Below are 20,741 nucleotides of genomic sequence, written 5' to 3'. Positions count from 1 at the left end.
GCCACTGGAGCTAAAGGAGTATCTCCACCAACTCCTACCAATATAGGGCATATGACACACAGCAGAGCAGTTCTGTTGCCATGGTGCTAAGTGTTGTACAAACTGGATCTGGGGTCCTTCTAGGTCATGGACAAACTGCCTTGCAGCAGTGCTTTGTGGGATGCTGAGAGTGAAGTGACCAGGAATGGGGCATGTGAGCAGCAGACCCTCATGGGGCCTGTTCCAGGCAGTTGCTGCTCTTGTGGTTATTTAACGCTTCCGAGAGCCAGGCCACAGGGCGAGGGCAGGAAGACGCAGAGCCGACAAACTAAACAGGAACGTAGCCTTCCCCTTTCATCCCAGTCACTGACACAACATGCATTGGCTTGCACAGTCGCGCTGCAGGCATCGGTGGAGCCCGGCACCCTGTGACCAGGTGCTGTTCTAGCGAAGAAAACGGGCGAGGACGCCACTGCACGCGAAGGGACTAGCGGGGCCGGAGTCGTGTCTGAATGCCGGAGACTCAAGGCAGCTGCTGGGTAGTGGAGGACTGGCCGTCACATCTCCGCTCGGAGGGCGCTGGGGTGATGCGAGTGCAGTTACAGTCTCTAGGCAAACCCCACACTCAATTGTTCCCCATGTGCTTCCAGTAAGCTGGCAAAACGACAGACCTGGCCCGCAAGGCGGGTGTGGAACATATTCTTGCCCTGCAGCAGCGCTGGGAACCGAGGCTAGCGAGTGGGCCGCAGGAAAGCTGTCACCAAGCCGCTCTCCCGGGACAGGGCAGTTTTGCTCACTGTGCTTGCATCCCTAGACTGTGTGGGGGCGTGGGTTGAACTGGAGCAGCACTGTGACTGGCTGAGGAGGGAGCGCCTGGCTCTCCCAGTCAGTGCGGGGTGCCAGCAGACAGCACCTCACGTCACCTGCCCTGGCAGCATGTGCACGTCACTTCAGCAATACTGGAAGGAAAAAAGTGACACTGTTGGAAGCCAGCGGGATCAGGGAGCATCTCGTGGGCCACACGCAAAACCCCAATGGGCTGCAAGCAGCCCTCGGGCAACAGGTTGCCCACTGGAACTGTCCGTACCCATAAGTAGAATAGGCAGCTACGAGGGGTACCCAAAATCTGGGGCACAGCTGGGTCTTAATGTCCATGCACCTGCTTCTTCCTATCCCTGTTCCTTCCCCCTCCCCTCTGCTTCATTAAGATGCAGCCCAGGTCCTGTCGGCCGACAGTGGCCAACGCCAGGTGCCCCGGAGGGAGGGAACCGAACAGAGAATCCTCACGTGATGCCTCCCCCGTGGCCCATTCCCAGCCTCTGGCACACGGGCCGGGGACCCATCCCTGCCCATCCCGGCTAAGAGCCATTGAGGGTCGGATGCTCCAGCAACTTGGCCCTTTGTAAACTTGTTGCCAGCCGAGTCCCATGGGGTCGGGGAGAGAGACTTGGCGATTCAGCCTTCTCCCACAGCCTACATCTGGCTCTGATTCCCCCACCCCCAGCAGGCTGCCTGGCTGGCACCAAAGCTCCCTTCCTGCCCTGGGGCGGGCGAGGGAATGGCGAGTGGGGAGCTGGGCTCCGATCAGAGGGCTGGAAGGGGCCTCTGGAGGCCATGGGGGCCATGGGCGGGCAAGGGAAAACGTCCAGTGTTACAGTCATTCACTGCAGCTTTGGCCAAGCACCCAGCCACAGCCCGGAGCCGAACTCACCGCACGAGGCCTCTCTCTCCCCTGGGCCCCGATCCTGCCGGCCTGTCCCCGCTCCGGCCTGCGGGCTTGCTCCCAGGCCCAGAGGGCGGCAGCTAGGACCGGGCAGCCAGGAGGTGGGAAGCAGAGAGACCCAGCGCGGGCGCCGGCATGGGGGCCACGCCAGGGCGCAACTTTGCCCAACTTTGGAAATCGCTGCAGAAGCGCGCAGCGGCGCGTAACGCGCCCTGAGCCGGGGGGGGGACCAGCCCCCGCGCCCCTCCCCGCAGCGCCGCGGCCCCTTTAAGGCGGAGACTCCTTTGCTGCTGCGATTGTTCCCGTTGCCCGGAAGAAAAGCGCAAAGGTGGGGAGGACGCTGCTGGCCCCTCCCCGGCCCTGGCTCGCGCGCCCGGCAGGACGCACCTGGCCCCGGGCAGGACCCGCCATGGATCGCGGGCGGCTGCCGCTGCTCTGCCTGGCCTGGGGGGCTCTGGGCTGCGGGGGCTGCGCTGCCTTCAACCTGGACACCCGCTTCGTGGTGCTGAAGGAGGGAGCGACCCCGGGCGGCTTGTTCGGCTTCTCCGTGGCCCTGCACCACCAGACCGAGGGGCTGGACCGGCACCTGTGAGTACCGCCCCCCCCCCCGCCGGGGGTCCGCGCTGCCCCTCGCTCCAGCCCCCCCAGCTTCGAGGGGCATCGGGGGGGAGGGGATCTCTGCCGAAAGGGGCGCTCCGGGGCGCTGGGGGCCGAGGTGCCTGGAGACGTCACGCGCTCCTGGAGCGCATTGTGCGGCTTACGCCCTTCCCCACCTCTCCGCGCGAATGGGGCTGCCCTCGGGCCCGATCCTGCGCCCTCGGGGGAATAACGTGACTCCCCGGGGCGTACGGGCCAAGTTTGCTCCCGTGAGTGAGGTTTGCAGGATCAGGCCCCCGCTGGCCGGCTGGGCATGGGGCTGTCCGGCCCTTCTGGGACAGTCCGATTGGCCGGGGCAAGGCGATGCCTCAGAGCCGAAGTGCCGGCTGCGCCCGGAGCCTCCTGGCCGCGGGGGATGAATCCGATCTCCCCGGCTAATCTTGGCTTGTCATCATCTTCGCGCTGCCTGCGGCCCTGGGCCTTGCTTGTTCGCGGTGTCCTGAGCGGCGCTGGTGCTGGAGCTCAGCTGATGAGCCGGGAACCCTGAAACATCCAGCTGCCCCCGGGCTGTTTGACTGGGGCGAGGCCGCTGGCTGGTTTTCCTGTGGCCAGGGGAGGAAAATTCCCGGGGACCTGTTGAACTTTCCTGCCGTTCTCCAACAGGCGAAACTGTTGCAAAAGAACTGTAGACGGAGCTTGGTCCTGCCTTGAGGGCGGGGGGCTGGACTCGATGCCCTCTCGAGGTCCCTTCCAGTCCTATGATTCTATGATTCTATGAACTTTTCGGTCCCTGGATTCTCTCTGGATTAACAGCTGCCCCCGGCTTGCCCGGGTCCCCAGCTCTGTGCCAGAGCTTGAGTTCATCTCCCAGAGGCCTGGTTCCCGGAGCCACCTTTAGATCTGGGTGTGGGGAGAATCCAGCTGGAGTATCCTCGTCGTCGGGTCGAGGTGGCTTGATTGCCCTGCACCCACAGAGGCTGGAACTGGGGGGAGGGGGTGCAACGCCCCCTGGCTTGAAGTGGCTTCCATCATAGGGGGGGTTTACAGTTTGGTTCAGTGGCTTTCATCCTCCTTCCCCCCAACATTGTGCCAGGCCCCCTGCCAGCACGTTGGGGCGCGTCCAGTCCTCCGGTGCTTGGGTGAGGGTCTAGCTGGGACTATCAAGGGGGTATCTCACTCAGCTCCCTGCCATTGTGGGGGCCTCGGGCGCTGGTGCCCCTCGCCCCCCTCCCTCCATTTTCTGCTTGTGGCACATGCTAGTCTAGGTTCCCACGGGGGGAGGGGAGGAGAGGAGGGCGACAGGTTCGGCGCCTGGGTGGTGGGTGCCTGCGACAGACGGGAGATCAAGCCGCGTGACCAGGCTGGGTCCCTCCTGCCCTGGCATCTGCCAGCAGCCTGGCGCTGGCGTTGACACCGGTGCAAATGGCTCCTCCAGCCGGCCCCGAGCAGAGGGCCTGTTTCCATTGCCCCGAGCCCTGGGAGAGCTCTCCCTGCAACAGCTGCACGGGCTGCGGCATCGGCATCGGCTGCGCATTCCAGAGAGGCATTGGAAAGGCTCCTGATGAAGTGTGGGATTTTGTTCTGTTGGAGGGGGAGTGAAATGTTCCGTGTCTCCCCCCTCTCCGGAACAGCTGCTGGGGCGGAGCTGGGTCTGGACGGGGGGCTCTGTGCTGGGAAATGCTGGCACGGAAAGGGAGTCTGTAAAGCCAGGAGGTTGCTTGGGAAGGGTGGCTCAGTGGTCAGAGCGGTAGCCTGTGACTTGGGAGAGGTTGGTTCAGTTTTCCCCTGTCACAGATTTTCCCAAGTGACCCTGGGCGAGTCACCAAAGCCTGGATCCTGCGGGTGTTTGGTAACCTCGCTGTGTTGTGGCTCTTGCTGGGAGGCGAAATCCAGGGAAGACTGGGGGAGAGGGGGCAGGTGGACACTGACAATCACTCAAATCCAGACTCGGGCGAGGCTCTTCGGGCAGAGAGGCAAAGGTCAGAGCCAGGGACGTCCATACGCCACCCTCCATTCCAACAGCCCAGGCCCCAAAACCCATGTCCGCACCCAAACACGGGGGACTCGGGCCTTTCTGCAGGCGAGTGCCGCTCCAAAGCAGCCCCCTTGGCACGACGGCCCCCGGGAGAGGTGTCCTGGAGCTGTCTCCATGCCCGGGGAGTGGGCGCTGAGTCCTGGGGAGGGACGGAGTTGTCGGGAGGGGGCCGCTGGGCCCGGCTCGCCAGAGAAAAGCGGCGAGGAAAAGTCCATAGGGCAGCAGCTGCGTTTGCAAGCCTGCCTGGCCAGGGGCTTTCCTGTGTTAGCTTTGAGATAACGAGTCGAGCAAACGGTGCAAAGGGACACCCCTGGCGGCAGAAAGGGCCCGCAGGGCTGTTCGTGCCTCGCCTGCCGGTGCGGCTTGTGGGTGGACGTGAGCACAGGCTGCTTTCCTGTCGGAGCCGGTGTCGGGCTCAGGCAGGCCTGGTGGGTCTCCCGGCGCTGCCCAGTCTCCCCGAATCCTGGTTTGGACTCGGCAGGCACAGGAGGGGCAGCAGGTCTCCGGCTCCGCAGGGAGGGAGGCCTGGCTCTCTGGACCAGTAAGGCGCTGGATGTCCAGGACAGCTCCTCAGGTGCTTGCCAGGCCAGTTCCAAGCAGTGACCTGTCACTGACCACGGGGAGCCCCTGCTGCTTCAGAGGATGAAAAGTTGGATTGGCTAATTACAGAACAGCCTGCTCCTCGGGCTGTTTCTGCCTGACCCCTGTCAGTTTGCTCTCCTCTCGTGCCTTGAAGCATGAGCATTCGGGCTCTGAGCCAGCAGAACACTTAAACACGCGCCTGCTTCCCAGCCCAATTCATGTCAGCGAGACAACTCGCCTTCCTTAACGTTTCGCAGCTCTAAGTGGCTTGCTGGGTTGGGGCCTACGCTAAGACGTGCTTTCATCCGCTTGTGCCTTGTTATCTTTTAATTCCATCTGCCGGCGGGAGAAGAGGGAAAGTAAAACTGACAGGTGTTCTCTGCACCAGCCGCTACTTTCCACGCGGCTGCCGAGTCTCTCCTGTTCCCAGATTAAATAGCTCCTGGGGAAAATTTTCCACAGAACCTCAGTGGCTCGGGGGCTAATCTGCAAAGTGATGTTGGCATTTCGCCGCCTGGTTTTTATTGCCGGCCTACGTGCGGCGTAAGCTCCCTTGGAAGGAGACGTTGGCGGGCAGGAGGAACCTTTGTGCTCGCTGTGTGTCCGCCTGGGGAGGGCAGCCAGAGAACGGCTCACGATGCCTCCGGCTGAGCTCTTAGGAAAACCTCCAGGCTGGACTCAAAGGGGCCAGTGGGGTGGATCTCCCCTGGCTGGCCGTGAATAAATGGCTCCAGTGGGGAATCCCTCTCGCTTCCGCCTTATTTCCCACTGGGATTTGTCTCGCTCGCCGCCGGGTGCGTTGTCGCTTCCGCGACTGGGCTGCGCAGGCTGTCGTTAAATGGCCGTTCCCCAGGGGCTCGGTCACTCTCGGCTCCCTGGAAAGCATCCCCCTCCCCCCCGGTCTCTGCTGCGCCCCCTCCTGCCTCTTCCCCCTCCCCCCCCGGTCTCTGCTGCGCCCCCTCCTGCCTCTTCCCCCTCCCCCCCGGTCTCTGCTGCGCCCCCTCCTGCCTCTTCCCCCTCCCCCCCGTCTCTGCTGCGCCTGCTCCTGCCTCTTCCCCCTCCCTGGTCTCTGCTGCGCCCCCTCCTGCCTCTTCCCCCCCACCCCGGTCTCTGCTGCGCCCCCTCCTGCCTCTTCCCCCTCCCCCCCCGTCTCTGCTGCGCCTGCTCCTGCCTCTTCCCCCTCCCTGGTCTCTGCTGCGCCTGCTCCTGCCTCTTCCCCCCCACCCCGGTCTCTGCTGCGCCCCCTCCTGCCTCTTCCCCCTCCCCTCCGGTCTCTGCTGTGCCCCCTCCTGCCTCTTCCCCCTCCCCCCGGTCTCTGCTGCGCCTGCTCCTGCCTCTTCCCCCTCCCCCCCGGTCTCTGCTGCACCCCCTCCTGCCTCTTCCCCCTCCCCCCCGGTCTCTGCTGCACCCCCTCCTGCCTCTTCCCCCTCCCCTCCGGTCTCTGCTGTGCCCCCTCCTGCCTCTTCCCCCTCCCCCCCGGTCTCTGCTGCACCCCCTCCTGCCTCTTCCCCTTCCCCCCCCCCGGTCTCTGCTGCGCCCCCTCCTGCCTCTTCCCCCTCCCCCCCGGTCTCTGCTGCACCTGCTCCTGCCTCTTCCCCCTCCCTGGTCTCTGCTGCATCCGCTCCTGCCTCTTCCCCCCCCCCCCCCCCCCCTCTCTGCTGCGCCTGCTCCTGCCTCCCCTCTCTCCTCCCTGTCTCTGCTGCGCCTGCTCCCCCCCATCTCTGCGGCTCCCGCTCCCATTGCTTTATGGGCATGGCCAGCCCCATTCTGGACTTGTCACTTTTAAGCAAGGGGCTGTGCCAGCGGAGCGGGGGTGCGGGATGTTGGGGTGCGGGAGGAGCTGCAGCACCCCCAGGTTTGGCTTCCTCAGACCGGCAGGCTGGCTCTGCCATGGGCTCTGCAGCCCGCCAGCCCCAGGGTCCCGCCGCCGGCCCAGGGCCCAGTCTGGGCCTCGCTTGGGACATGACAGGCCGGAGGCCGTTTGCAGCCATGGAGTCCAGCCTGGGGGAGTTGGGAGCCAGATCCCGGCGGGCCTAGAGGAGGGGGCTGCCACTCAGCAGCCCCACCCCAGAAATAGCTCCTGCACCCCTGGGCCAGAGGCTCAACCCTGAGTGTCCGAGGGAGTCGGGGGCCTCCGGCCCCAGGCAGGATCATAGAATTGGCGCTTGGGGGGGTGGGGAACTTGGGCTCACGGCGCAGCCCCGGCCTGCTGGAAGCGGAGCCACAGACCTGAGTCAAGAGCCGGGTTGCCCAGTCGGGTAAGAACCCGCTGGGGACGCAGCCAAAGTCTCCATCCCCCCCCTCGGCCGGAGGGGCGGAGAATTCCTGCCCTGGCAGCTCCTCTGGCCAATGAGCACAAGGGGGGAGCCTGGCCCCTCCCCCGAGGGGGAACCGTCTCCCACTCCAGTGTGAGGATTGGGGGTTGCTGCCGGACCCCCTGGCCTGAAGCGTGAGGACCGGCGCTTGGTGGCTGTAGAGTTCTCTGGTCCAGTCCAGTCGCTAAGCTCTTCGAGTTCAGCTCCTTCTGAGACAGTGTGGCTCAGTGGGTAGAGCAGTGGGGTGGCGGAGACCTGGCTCTGCTGAGAGACATCGGGCTGCCCATTGAGCCCCTCTGTGCCTGTCCCTCCCCTCCCCCCGCCGGCCCCCTTTGGCCTTGCCCACGAGCGGACACCCAGAAGTGGGCTCTGGCCCTGGCTCTGCAGACTCCTCGCTCGCTGGGGCCTGGCCGCCCGGGGATGCAGCGTCTGGTGGTTGCAGGCGGGTTCTTGCCTCCGTGGCAGCAGTGGCCGGATTTCTCCAGAACTGCCCCCTCCCCCCGCCCCACGAGAACTTCGCTAATTCAGGAAATGCTTTTACGGCCCTTTTGCAAATCGCCAGACTCCAGGCAGCTGCCAGTCGCTCGCTGCCCCTTCTCGCTCTCCCTGCGGCCGCTCCCTGGGCCAGCAACTTCCCTAAGTCACTCGGGGCCCGAGCCAGCTCCCCTCCTGCGTCTGATCCCAGGCTGGGGAGGGGGGGCTGGATCCCCGCTGGTCGGGGCCCGTCTCGTCCTGGAGAACAGTTTTCTCCCTCCTGCCCGGCACTTTCCTTCCCTTCCCGTTGGCCAGGGAGTCACTCGCGGCGCCCGGGAGGCTGGCAGCTGAGGAGCAGCCGCTGGGGGGGAGCCCTGGCGCAGCCGGCACCCTCGGCCTCACCCGGCCCTATGCGGCCAGGCCTGTCCCGTCCGGGAAGCTGGGGGCCACTGGCTGGAGGGCAGGAAAGACCTGGGAGGCTCAGGCCAGGGCTGCTCGGTGTCCCTGGCAAAGGGGAGCTGCTGAGACGTGCCCCGTGGCCCTGTCGTCCGTGGCCCTGTCGTCCGTGGCCCCGGGCCATGGTGCAGAGTCCGGAGAAGCTGCAAAGTGGCCGAGACGGCTGCTGGGGCAGGGGCTTTGGGGCTATTGCCTGGGGATAGCAGGGTCCGTGGGGCCCCGTGGCTCCTGCCGGTCTGCACGCACGGGGCTCGGGCTGTGCTGGGGCTGGGCTGCCAGGACACCAGGGCTTGTGCCAGGGGAAGGCAAACACTGGGCGAGCCGCCGAGGGCCGGGAGATGAGGAGAGGCTGGTTAACTGGTTACCTTGTTCGTAGGCCAGTAACCGATCAGCCTCCCCCCACTTCCCAGTCATTCCGAGTGAGCACAGCATCAGCCCAGACCGCAGCGGGGCCTGGCTGCAGGCTGCCTAAGGAAGCTGCCACGTCCCACCCCAGAGGTGGCTGCATCTTGGTGGCGGGGCTGCTGTTTGTAAAGGCCCTGGGGGCGACCGGTGCTCTGGGGCTGTCGTAGCATTTGCAGGGAGCCCACGGTCCCGGGGCTGTCCCCGGCTGGCTCAGCTGCATGCCCAGGGCACGTGTCCTGCAGGCGCGGGGCTGGCGCAGCCGCCAGGATCCACGCCCCTTTGGCTGCCCACGTGCGCCCGGCTTGTCTGACGCTGCAGTCGCTGTCAGGTAGCTGGGATTTTGTTGTAGCCGGGAGTGGCGGGGAACGGCAGCGGCAGAAGCGTGCGCTGGCCTGCCAGGCATGCTGGGGCAGCGCCTAGCCCGGGCTGCCGGGGGGGAATTCCAGAGGGGGGGCCTTTCTGCCCACGTCCCCTCCCTGCCTTGTCCCCCTGCCAGGGCCTGTGGGGGTGTTGCCACCGGTCCCTGCCACACCAGCCGCCACTGGATGTGTGCTAGGGAGGGGCTGGCGTGGGGGGGGGCAACCTGTTGCATTCCTGCTGCTCCCTCCCCCACCCTTCCTGCAGCCCTGCCTGCTTCAGGGTCTGAGCAATGCTCCCCCTCCCCCGCAGAGCTGCAAATCCTTCTGCACCATCCCCCTCCCCCAGGGACGATCCTTGACCCGGGAGCTGCGCTTCCCTGACCCAGCCCCCAGCCGTCTGCCCGCCTTAGGGGGGCTGTTTGTTCTTGGGGAACTGGGATCCAGCGAGGGGCATGGCCCCCCCAAAACACACTCCCCCCACCTAAAAAGCCCCTGATATTTGGGCATGGTTTGACCTTAAACGTCCCTCTGCCCTGCCAGAGTAGAACCCGGCATCCTGGCTCTGGCGCTACAGCTCTAGCCACTAGTCCCCACTGCCCTGCCTGAGCCAGGAACAGACCCAGGTTCTCCTGCCTCGTGCTCCTCATCCGAGAACAAATCAAACTAACCCCCTAGCTCTGAGCGGGTCGCGGGGGCTCGTTTCCCTGCCGTCCCTCTGCACCCCCACTCTGCAGTTGGGGCGTCTCCCTCCACCTGCTGGGGGCGGGGCTGCAACCTCCTGCCCTACAGCGAGGTAGCCGGATTCTCCGCCGTGTCTGGGAGGAGCGTCCCCTGAGCAGCGCGAGGCGGGGCCCCGTCTGTACCCCCAGTGCGCCCCGCCTGGCTGAGCAGAGCCCCGGCCCCGCCGTGCAGGGCTTTGCCCCTTGTCCTGCTCCCCTCCGGAGCCGGCTGGTGTCTTGCGGGGGGTCCTGGCGCGGGAGAAGCGTGCCCCCCTGCTCTCCAGAGTCCCGCCGAGCCTGGACCACCCACTCGGCCCCGCACAGCCTGGAGGTTCCTCCCCGCCCCCTCCGCCAGCTGGGAGGGAAGAATTTGCTCTCGGCGACCTTTGAGCCTGTGGGAGCCCCCGTCCTGCTGCCCTTCCCTCCCGCGGCAGTCGGCCCTGCCCGAGGACCCCGGCTCCACCCAGCTGGCCTGGGGTGGGCAGCAGCCTCTGCTCAGCCTGCGGCCTGGCCTGCAAGGCTGCCCCTGTAGGGCTGGGAGGCACCAGGGGCCTTCAGTCTGGCCCTGCCCCACCCTCCGCGGGCCCCCTCCCTGCTCCCTGGGGCCAGTCGCTCCTTACCCAGCCGTTGGATGCCACAGGCCCGGGGAGAGGCTTTTCTATCTGCTCTGCCTCTGGGGCCTCCCTCCAGCTTCATGCAGTTACCCCCAGCCCCCCCCCCCCCCCGGTGGGGCAGGGCAGAGCTGGCCCCACCCCCCATGGCACAGCTGGGGGATGAGGGCCTAGAAACCGAGGAACTTGCCCAAGGTCAAACAGGGAGGCTGTGGCAGAGCTGGGAATTGAATTAATGCTCTAACCACTGGACCATCCTTCCCTCTTCAGTAGCTTTCTGTGGAGGGTCGGTTGAATCCCTGTTTCTGCCCCCCCCGCCCCCACCAGGTCTAGCGTGGCTAGGCCGAGAAGCGGTCCTCGCACACCCAGGCGAGACTGGCCATTTTCCTAGTGGCTCCAACCCTGCTCGGCTCAGGCCCTTTCCCCTTTGCTCCCCCTGGGATCCTGCACTGGCCTCTCCACTGCCGGGGGAGTCGCTGGCGGGGGCATGCGGGCGGAGGGATCCTGTTTTATCGTGCCCGGCCAGACGTGTGCCCACAAGTTCCGGTGTGGAGGACGCCCCGTCTCCTCTGCCGTCCCGGCCTCTGCTCTCGCCTGCTGCCATCGGCTTGCGGTGACGTTCGTGGGCAGGACGTGCGTGTCCTCAACACGCCGGGGTGGACTTGTGGTTAGAGCAAGGGGCTGCGTCCCTGCCTGCTTTCTGGCTCTGGGAGGGGCTGGTGTCTAGTGGTTAGAGCAAGGGACTCCCGGGCCCTGGACTCTAGTCCCAGCTCTGCCCTTGACTGGCTGTGTGACCTTGGGAGAGTCCTAGCCCTGCTATGTGCCTCGGTTTCCCCTCTGCAAAGTGAGGATAATCGGGAGCTGCCCCCCGCAGAGGGGGGTACGTTCTGGTAAGGAACAGCAGCTGGTGTGAGGCCGCGGCCCGGCTCCTCTCTGCGTGCCGAGGCCTGGCCAGACTCCAGGGATTTGAACCGCTCGCTCCTGCCGTAGCTGGTACCGGGCAACGTTCTCAGCCTGGCTCCGCTGGCGGGTGCCAGGTACCAGCCTTTCCCCCTAGCTGCACCCAGGGGGCCCGGCGATTCCTGCGCCACCCGCGTCTCCTGCTCCCGGGGATGGCAGGGGAGATGATGCTGCGGGGCCCCTGGCCCAGGGACTCTGGCCCCCTTCCTTGCTGGCTGGCCTGGCGCTGTTTCCCGCCAGGCAGGGGAGCCTGGTTTCTGGATCCCGAGGGGGGCCAAGCCCCTGCTGCTAACCTGGGACCAGTCTGAGGGGGCAGGCCCTGGCTCTGGCAGCTCCCCACTGCCCACCAGTAGCCAGGGCCTGGGTGTTCCAGGGCTCCCTGCCACAGGGTCCCAGAGCCGGCTGTCCTTGGGGTTGGCCCCGGCCTCGTGGGGCAGGATTCCCCCCAGGAGCTTTTTCCAGGCCTGTGCCCTCTGCTCGGTGCTCCGAGGCCGCTGCATGTGGGGCAGGCGGGGTCCCTGCCCGCGTTCCCCTTTGCCTGGGGCGCAGCAGGATCATCCCGGCCGGAGGGGTGAGGCAGGGGCTGGGCTGGGGCTGGGGAGGAGGGGTTTGGGATGCAGGAGGCTGGGATGGAAGGGTTGAGAGGGGGAATCAGCTGGGCGGGTGCTCAGGGATGCAGGAGCCAGGTGGAGCATCCCCCTCCGGCTCCCACGCAGAGGTGGGACCATGCGGCTCTGCACACTGCCCTGTCCACAGGCACCGGCTCCTCCACTCCCATTGGCCAATGCTTCCAGCCAATGGGAGCTGCAGTCGGCCTGTGGGCTGGGGCTGTAGGCAGAGCCCCCCGGCTGCCCTGCGTGCGCGGAGCCGAGCGATGGCCCGTCTGCTGCCCGCCGCGAGGGGGCTGGGCCAGATGCTGCTGCAGCCCTCGCATCCATCCCCCGCAAGCGCACAGCAAGCCGGGGCTTAGCCCCTCTGCCCCTTTGGAGCCCCAGCCCTGCGCACCGGCGCTGCCGAGAGCCCTTTGTCTAATTGCCAATGGCCAGCTGCCTCCCTTGGCTCGCGTGCCAGCTGCTGCCGTGGCCTCGACTGCGCCAGCCCCTCTCCCTGCCCGGTGTGTTTATAGACCCCGCCGACCCCTCTCTGCTCCGCCAGCCCAGCCCCGCACGCTGCCTCCTGTCAGGCCCCGCGGTGGCGCTAGCAGCCGCCCTCTGCTGCGCTTTCGCCCGGGGGGCTTGCTTGAGGGGCTGGGGAAGCTGAACCCCCTGCCTTGCTCCAGCAGAACCCCTGGGGAGGCTCTGTCCTGGCCCCCCCTTGCTCCTCTCCCCGAGCCTGGCTCCGTCAGTCCTGGCTGCAGTGGCAGAGGGGAGGGGGCACGTGGATGCTTGCCCAGCACAGGTTGGACTCAGGACCCTCCAACTTCTCTTGGCCACACCAGCTGCTGCCAACGCCAGGGCGGGGGCCGGAGGGTGCGGTGCCCCTGCCAGGCTGCTGCGAGGGTTTCTGTCCTGGGCCCGAGCTGGGGGCCCTCTCTGCTACCAGACGTGCCCAATACCCTGGGGTCTGCTCATTTCTCAGGGTTACTCTTCTGGGGCTGGGGGGAGGTTCCAGTTCTGTCCGGGTGCTGCTTGTGCTTCCTGTGGAGCCGGATTCTCCCTGCTGCCGATTCCCCTCCCGCTGGAGCTCTCCTGTACAACTGGGCTCCTCAGGCCGGGTTCTTCCCGCCTTCGCAACACCCAGACACTCACCCCCCCGCCAGAGCACGGCCCAGAGGCTGGGGAATCAGCACTCGCACGCTGACCCCTCCTATGTCCCTGGACTCAGCAGGCTGGGCTCGCAGCGATGCCCCACGGCCCCCTCGTGAGCCTTTGGACTCAATGGGCTGGATTGAACAGCACTTTAAGCTGCCATCCTCATACGCCCCCTGGCTCAGGCCCCCATCCCCGCTCTCACCCCACAGTCATTCCCTGGGAAACCACCCGATGAGCAAACCCCGCGGGATTTTGGGCACTGCAGGGATCTGTAGCTTGGTACAAGAAGCGTTGCAGAGCGAACGGGGAAGCCAAAATAACAGCTCCTGAGGAAGAGTAACCGAAAGAGAGAGAAGCAACCAGCTTAACAACGCAAGGGATTTATTCCTGGGGAGTGAACGTAGATCCACAGGGAGCCAAACACCCAAACCTGTTACAATAGTCAATCTAAATGGAGACTGATTACACATGAGGGGTAGCTGACCCTAGAACAGTTGACATAGGGCAGCGTCAGGAGGCTGCTTAGAGAGGTAGTGCGGGGGGGAGACCTCACCACTCCGTGGAGCTTGCACTGATCGGGGTTCCCAGATGGGGATGGGGGCCGGGGGGCCGGGGGCAGGAGACAGCAGAGCAGAGCCACCAGCAGGATCAGCCAGGAGCTGAACTCGCAGTGGAACGGATGCGTTTCAATCCAGGTATCAGCACAGTCTTTCTTAGGCAAGGGAGGAGTTTTTAAAGGGACAGGACAATAGCTCGAGGAGGGCCCTGGATTTGTTTCTGGGTAACCAGAGGCGAGACAGCGGGACTGGTCACCCCTGGCGATGGGGGATGTTCCTTGAAGGAGCTCACAGTGCAACTGGGCAGTGTCAGCATGTGGCTGTCAATAGGCTCGTTACTAGAATCGGTCTGATCATGACTAATTTGGGGGTGAGCAGCTTGGGTTCGTTAGCATCTGGAGCAGAGATTTCCCATCAGGCCGTGCGTCTCTGCTTTCGGTATCCCAGAGTTCAGTGCGGTTCCCGCGTTGGAAGAGCTGGTCTCTGTTCTGTCTTCCATGCAGCTGAGGCTGGGGCGTGTCCTTAATTCTGTCCCCTTGTCTGGAGGGGCTGGGGGGTCTCCCCCGGCCTTTTCCTTGCTTTGTCTTTGATTCTAGCAGAGGCCTGGGTTTTCCATGAGTGTCGCTCCCTGGCTCCCCAAGAGCCCAGGGCTGGTAGGTAACATCTCCCTGCTACGGGACTGGCCTGGTGCCAGCCCTGCCCTCCCCAGACCCCGCCAGGCGCTAGAAAGTCTGTGACGCCGCACATGGACTTGCCCCCAGACCCGCCACAGTGGCAGGGCGCCCCGGTGCCCTCAGGTTGTCTCCCACAAGGGTCAGTTTCCCCAGGCACCCTCCTGCCGTAGCTCTGGGCTGCTGATCTGACAAGAGCCCGAAGCCCCTGGACCCCCCCGGCCCCCCGCCGCCTTGCCCTGGCACTGGCACGGGAAAGCTGACTCACTCCCCCCTGACCCCGGCATCCTGTGTGCCTGGAGCTGGAAGTGAAGTGACGTGTCACAAAAGTATTTCCCCTCCTGAGCCGTGGGCACCTGAGTCAGGCGAGGAAGCAGCCGCCGCCTCGGAACGGCGGAGGGGGGAGGGGTTCACCTCTTGTGGGGCACGCGACCGGCTCCGACTCAGAGTGCGGCCGCACCCCCTGCTGCTCCTGGGAAATCCAGGTTAGCTCGGCCGCTTCCCGCTGCCCTGGGAAGATTTACGTCTATACCACAGCCCGGGCTGTGTGCGTGTGCTTCCGTTTCAGGCTCCGCCCCGTCTTCCTGCACAACCTTGGGCATGTCACTTAATCTCGCTGGCGTCTTGCCCGTTCCTCCAGCCTGGTGGCTCTGAGAACTTTCTTTGCTGCAGCTCCGGCCGTCCCGTTGTCTCTCCGCCCTGGTGCCTCCCCATCGCAGCTGGAAACATGTTCCTCTTTCGTTTTTCTCTCCCACACAGCAGCAAGCCTCCCGTTGGGCTCAGGCGAAGTGAGAGATGGCTCGCGGGGGGGGGGGGCGCTGGAGAAATCCCAGCTGTGTGGTACAGAGGGACAAATCGTAGAGCCTAGCAGAGGGAAGGGGTCGCTGTTCAGCTGACACAGGCACGGGCGCACACACGTGGGCGCTCTCTCTCTCTCTCTGCCACCCCACAGACCCCACCCCACACGCTCCCAGAGCGCTGCGGAGGCAAGTGGTTGGCGGGCAAAAGGCCTGATGGAGCAGAAACCTGCTGGCTACGGCATCAGCAGGAAGCTGGCCCCTCTCTGGGCTATGAATGCCTGGTGGGCTGGCACCCAGGCCCCTTCCCCCCCTGCCCAGAGGGCTGGCCCCCCGGCGGGTATCTGCAGGGAGAGGCCGGATGGGCCAGGGTCCCAGCCCAGGGCTTGGGGGATCCAAGTTCCCCCTTCCCAGACTCGCTGCGTCGCTCAGTGGCATTTTGGGCCCCCCGCCATTCGCGCTCTGGGTTCCCAGCTGTCTGTCGGTCCCACGGGGCCCGGCCCCCGGCAGCACCCCGAGGCCAGGGGGTACACGGTGCCAGGGGGCGACGCCGGCTGGGAGCTTGGCGAGGACCTGCTTTGGGCACTGCCCGGGTGCCCCCTTGGCTCGTGTTCTGTGGCTGCGGGTGGGTGGAGGCCCGAATCCAGGGGGGCAAAATTTCAGTTTGTTCCTGCCCCGATGCCTCGCCCCTCTAAGCCCCATGCAGGGAGGGACGTAGGGGGGGAGGTTTCCGTGATGTCACAGCCATGCCCCCAGCGGGGCCCGTCCCCACTTCCCGCCGGGAGCGGTAGCTGCCAGGAAGCTCTTGCTCCGTTCGGACCCTCGCGCGGGAGGGTGGTGCGAGGAAGGTCGGCGTTTTGGGGCGTAGCTCCCTGTGCCGCACAAAGGCATCTGGGCGAGGTGACGAGGGGCCAGCCGAAGCGTTGCCCGATGTGCCCCACGAGCGGGCAAGGCGCACGGCTGGCAGGCCGCGGGGAAGGAGCCCATGGCTGTGGTGAGTTAATAGTGAGACGGGCTTGTCAGCCCCCCCCGCGGGCACACGTAAATAATATGTATCCATGGCAACCTAGCTTCCCGCTGCTCTTCCTGCCAAAACAGGGAACGAGTGAAATTATGTAAACGAATCGCGAGTGTCAGATCTGCTGTTGGTGACAGACAATCCGACTGACACTGGGGCAGTGGAGTTTGGGGGATGAGCCCTCGGCAACAGACAGTCCGACTGACGCGAGAGCAATGGGGTCAAGTCACAAATGCTTGGTGACATACAGTGTGACTGGCAACGAGAGCAGGGGATGAGCTGTTGGTGACGGACAGTCCGACTGACACTGGGGCAGTGGAGTTTGGGCGATAACCTTTTGGTGACAGTCCGACTGACACTGGATGAATGGAGTTCCAGGGACGAGCCCTCGGTGACAGTCCAACTGGCAAGGGAGTTTGGAGGACAAGCCCTTGGTGACGGGCAATCCGACTGACACTGGGGCAGTGGAGTTTGGGGGATGAGCCCTCGGCAACAGACAGTCCGACTGACGCGAGAGCAATGGGGCTCAGGGGGCGAACACTCAGTTGGTCTGACTGAAGGCCGGCTGATCCTGAGGCTAGAACTGGAAGGGCCCTCGACAGGACATCAAGTCCAGTCCCCTGCCCTCACGGCAGGACCAAGCCCCCTCTAGATCATCCCTGATCGATATCTGTCCAACCTGCTGGGAAACCCGTCGATACCGTGTAGCAGCCCAGGGCCTGTAGGTGTGTGTACTCCCAGCGCAGTCGGAGGAAGGGCCTTCACTCACCCCTGTAACAATGATAGCGGGGTCCAAGGCCCCCCGAAGCTCCTTGCCGGTCATGTGGCATTGCTGTATGCTGCTAAGTACTGGCCATGCTCCACCCCAGAGGTGGCTGCGTTTTGCTGGTGATGTTGATTCTCTTCTAGCTGCCTCGCTGTGGGGGGTTGCAAGGAGCATTGGACACCTGCGAAGCTCTGTGGGCGCAGGGCCGCGTGTGTGTGGGGGGGTGCGACGCACCATGGTCACAGCCGTAGATGCTGAGCCGGGCCCCTGAGCGACTTTGCCTCCTTGTGTCTTTGGCAGGCTGCTGGCGGGCGCGCCCCAGGATGTGGCGGCTGGGCCGGGGAACGCCACGCGGACGGGCGCCGTGTACTCCTGCCCCCTGAGCGCCTCCGTGAACGACTGCGAGCGAGTGGCCATAGAGGAGAAGAGTACGTGGGCACCCCCCGAGGGGGGTAAATTGCACCCAGCCCGGCTTTGCTGGCTTCAGACTCTGGAGTCCAGGCGCCGGGTCTCAGCGGGCAGACGGGGGAGCCCCGGGTGCTGGGAGGCTCCTGTGAACCATCTAAGAGCTGAGCCCCCTCTGGAGAGTTGGTTTCCTGGGGTAGGGCTTCTGGAAGGGGGCAAGAGCAACCCCTTATCTCCCCTTCTCCAGCCACCACTCCATGCTCTCCTGGCCAGGCAGCCCTGTGTTTCCAGCCCCGGGCTTCCCGCACGCATTGTCCTACCACTGTAGGGAGATAGGGGAGTGTCACCCACTCCCTCATGTCAGCAACACGCTGCAGAGGGCTGGGGGGCTCCGTGTCCTGTCCAGGAGAGTCTCTTGCTAGAGGGAGCCTTGCACTGTTGCAGGGCGTGTGCTTGGGTGGGGAGGGTGGCCGTGCATCCTCGTGCGTGCACGGGTGGGGAGGGTGGCCGTGCATCCTCGTGCATGCACGGGTGGGGAGGGTGGCTGTGCATCCTCGTGCGTGCACGGGTGGGGAGGGTGGCTGTGCATCCTCGTGCGTGCACGGGTGGGGAGGGTGGCCGTGCATCCTCGTGCGTGCACGGGTGGGGAGGGTGGCTGTGCATCCTTGTGGGGTCACTGCCCTTGTGTCACGTCTCCTCCGCTCTCTGCCCAGGTGACCCACAGACGAACATCGTTGAGGGCATGTGGCTCGGGGTGACCATCGCTAGCCAGAGACAGCCTGCGGGGAGAGTGCTGGTGAGTGGGGGCCTGCTGGGATACCTTGTCAGTAGCCTGAGCATCACACCTAGGACGTGCCTTGCACGACATTTACACCAGTGCAGAGCAAACCCGAAGTGAGAGGGAAGGCAGCATGGCCTAGTGTTTAGAGCGGAGGACACCAGGCCTGCTTCTCCAGCGTGTTAGCCTTCACGCCCATGCAAAGTGAGTCTGATGTACCCCCAGGTCACTCGCTTGTGGCATTTTTCACAGGTGTGTAAGTGGCAAGAGAGGGCGCATGGTGGTGCGAAATCAACCCCTTGGGCCTTAGGACTCCTGGGTTCTATTCCTGCCCTGACCCAGACAAATCACATGCCTCAGTTTACCTGTCTGTAAAATGGGACTGGTGATACTGACTATTCCTCCGGGGTGGGAGGACGTGAGGTTGAATTAATGAAAGGATGAGCAGGGGCTGCACAAGAGCAATTTAATGGTGCAGTTGGAATTCGACTTAGTATGGTGGTGCAGCTGGTGGAGACTACAAGTCCCAGCATGCAGTGCTCCAACTTCCTGTAGAGGGCCATGTGCATGGAGCATGGCATGCTGGGATCTGTAGGCTGTGTGGTCATTTACCCTGGAGCTGCAAAACTGTGGGACTTGAAACCATGCTGCTGCCTTCTCCTCTCTGCTGCTCTGTTGCCTTTGCTCCCCTGCTGGCCTGTGGGTTCCAGCCGGCCCCTGCCGCCAGGCGCGGAGTCTGGTCTCCAGCCAGGAGGGACCCAAACAAGGGCAATAGCCTCGGAGCGGCAGCCGAGTGCGTGGGAAAGAACGTGAAACCATCCAGAGCTAACGGGAACGCGGCCCACGGGGAGTCGGGGCCAAGCGGCTTAACCCTGGCTGGCTGCGGGGGCGGCAGGCGTCTCTGGTCTCTGTGGCTGACCCCGGCCACGGGTTCCCCGTCTGGGGGTGTCTGGCTCCTGCTCTGCCTCCGAGGCGCAGGGTGACGGAGCCGAGTGAGCTCAGCGCTGGGCTGCGGCTCCCTCGTCTGCTCGCCGGCCCTTCGCTGGTAGGTTCTGTGCTGCGCCGGAGCTCAGGCGTTCGTGCCGAGGGGCCGGAGGAGGCTAGCGACTCCGCAGTGGAGTCCCCTGACTCCTCCTAGCCCTCTGCCCCTGCCCCGTGCGCAGGCAGCTCCCCGCCCCCCAGACCCAGTGTCCAAGCAGGCCATGTCCCCTCCGGCGTGCGCCCCCAGAGCCCGGAGCAGAGAGAGCGGAGCGACCGGCTTGCCCCTGGCTCCGTGCCAGCCTCCCTGCCATGATCCTCCCATTCCCAGCTGTCCTGCTGCGGCTGCCACCCTCACAGCTCCCCAGCCGGTGGCATGCCTCGCTGGGCATGCACCCTCTTTGGGCATGCACTCACGTCCATGGGGAGGCTCTCCCCTGCGCTACGGGGCTATACAGACTGCGGCTCTGCCCTGCGATACGGGGCTATACGGACCGCGGCTCTCCCCTGCGCTTTGGGGCTATATAGACTGCGGCTGTGCCCTGCGCTTTGGGGCTATACAGACTGCGGCTCTGCCCTGGGCTACGGGGTTATATGGACCACGGCTCTCCCCTGCGCTATGGGGCTATAGGGACCGCGGCTCTCCCCTGCGCTACGGGGCTATATGGACCGTGGCTCTGAGGCTCTCCCCTGGGCTACGGGGCTATATGGACCGTGGCTCTGAGGCTCTCCCCTGGGCTACGGGGCTATATGGACCGCGGCTCTGAGGCTCTCCCCTGGGCTACGGGGCTATATGGACCGCGGCTCTGAGGCTCTCCCCTGGGCTACGGGGCTATATGGACCGTGGCTCTGAGGCTCTCCCCTGCGCTACGGGGCTATATGGACCGTGGCTCTGAGGCTCTCCCCTGGGCTACGGGGCTATATGGACCGTGGCTCTGAGGCTCTCCCCTGCGCTACGGGGCTATATGGACCGTGGCTCTGAGGCTCTCCCCTGCGCTACGGGGCTATATGGACCGTGGCTCTGAGGCTCTCCCCTGCGCTACGGGGCTATATGGACTGTGGCTCTGAGGCTCTCCCCTGCGCTACGGGGCTATATGGACTATGGCTCTGAGGCTCTCCCCTGGGCTACGGGGCTATATGGACCGTGGCTCTGAGGCTCTCCCCTGGGCTACGGGGCTATATGGACCGTGGCTCTGAGGCTCTCCCCTGGGCTACGGGGCTATATGGACCGTGGCTCTGAGGCTCTCCCCTGGGCTACGGGGCTATATGGACCGCGGCTCTGCCCTGCGCTACGGGGCTATTGGACCGTGGCTCTGAGGCTCTCCCCTGCGCTACGGGGCTGTAGGGACCGCGGCTCTGCCCTGGGCTACGGGGCTATAGGGACCGCGGCTCTGCCCTGCGCTACGGGGCTATTGGACCGTGGCTCTGAGGCTCTCCCCTGGGCTATATGGACCAGTGTAGCTGTAGGTGGGTGGCTCTGGCCCAGGACACCCAGCCCCACGAGCCCCGGACAGCAGTACTCTCAGCACTGACCCTGCCACTCCACCCCCAGGCCTGCGCCCACCGCTACACCCGGGTGCTGTGGGCCGGCACTGAGGACCAGCGGCGCATGGTGGGGAAATGCTACGTCCGCGGCAACGACCTGCAGCAGCAGCTGAGCGACGACTGGCAGACCTACCACAACGAGATGTGCAACTCCAACACCGACGCCGAGGAGACGGGCATGTGCCAGCTGGGCGCCAGCGGTGGCTTCACCGCCAGCACCGTCTACTTCGGGGCACCCGGCGCCTACAACTGGCAAGGTC

The 20,741-nt window shown here is 65.1% G+C and overlaps 1 protein-coding gene across 3 annotated transcripts in view; it reads left to right on the top strand.

Moving 5' to 3' along the window:
* Positions 1–1,929: 1,929 nt before the first annotated feature.
* The window catches only part of ITGA3 (integrin subunit alpha 3), a 39,939-nt gene continuing 21,127 nt past the window's right edge, over positions 1,930–20,741 (top strand). Inside the window, exons 1-4 of one of the 3 annotated variants that reach the window (XM_089773896.1) lie at positions 1,930–2,290; positions 17,076–17,203; positions 17,894–17,976; positions 20,489–20,738. In XM_089773896.1, coding sequence (XP_089630022.1) covers positions 2,112–2,290; positions 17,076–17,203; positions 17,894–17,976; positions 20,489–20,738 — 640 coding nt within the window. In that variant the 5' untranslated portion in view covers positions 1,930–2,111. The remainder of the gene's footprint in view (positions 2,291–17,075; positions 17,204–17,893; positions 17,977–20,488; positions 20,739–20,741) is intronic. The other 2 variants (XM_089773895.1, XM_075911687.2) reach the window with 2 other exon arrangements.

The sequence above is a fragment of the Pelodiscus sinensis genome, chromosome 29, assembly GCF_052426305.1.
Source record: "Pelodiscus sinensis isolate ZL-2025 chromosome 29, ASM5242630v1, whole genome shotgun sequence".
In the NCBI taxonomy this organism is placed as follows: domain Eukaryota; kingdom Metazoa; phylum Chordata; order Testudines; family Trionychidae; genus Pelodiscus; species Pelodiscus sinensis.
Note: the sequence above shows the minus strand (reverse complement) of the source record. Positions and strands in the feature narration are given on the sequence as shown.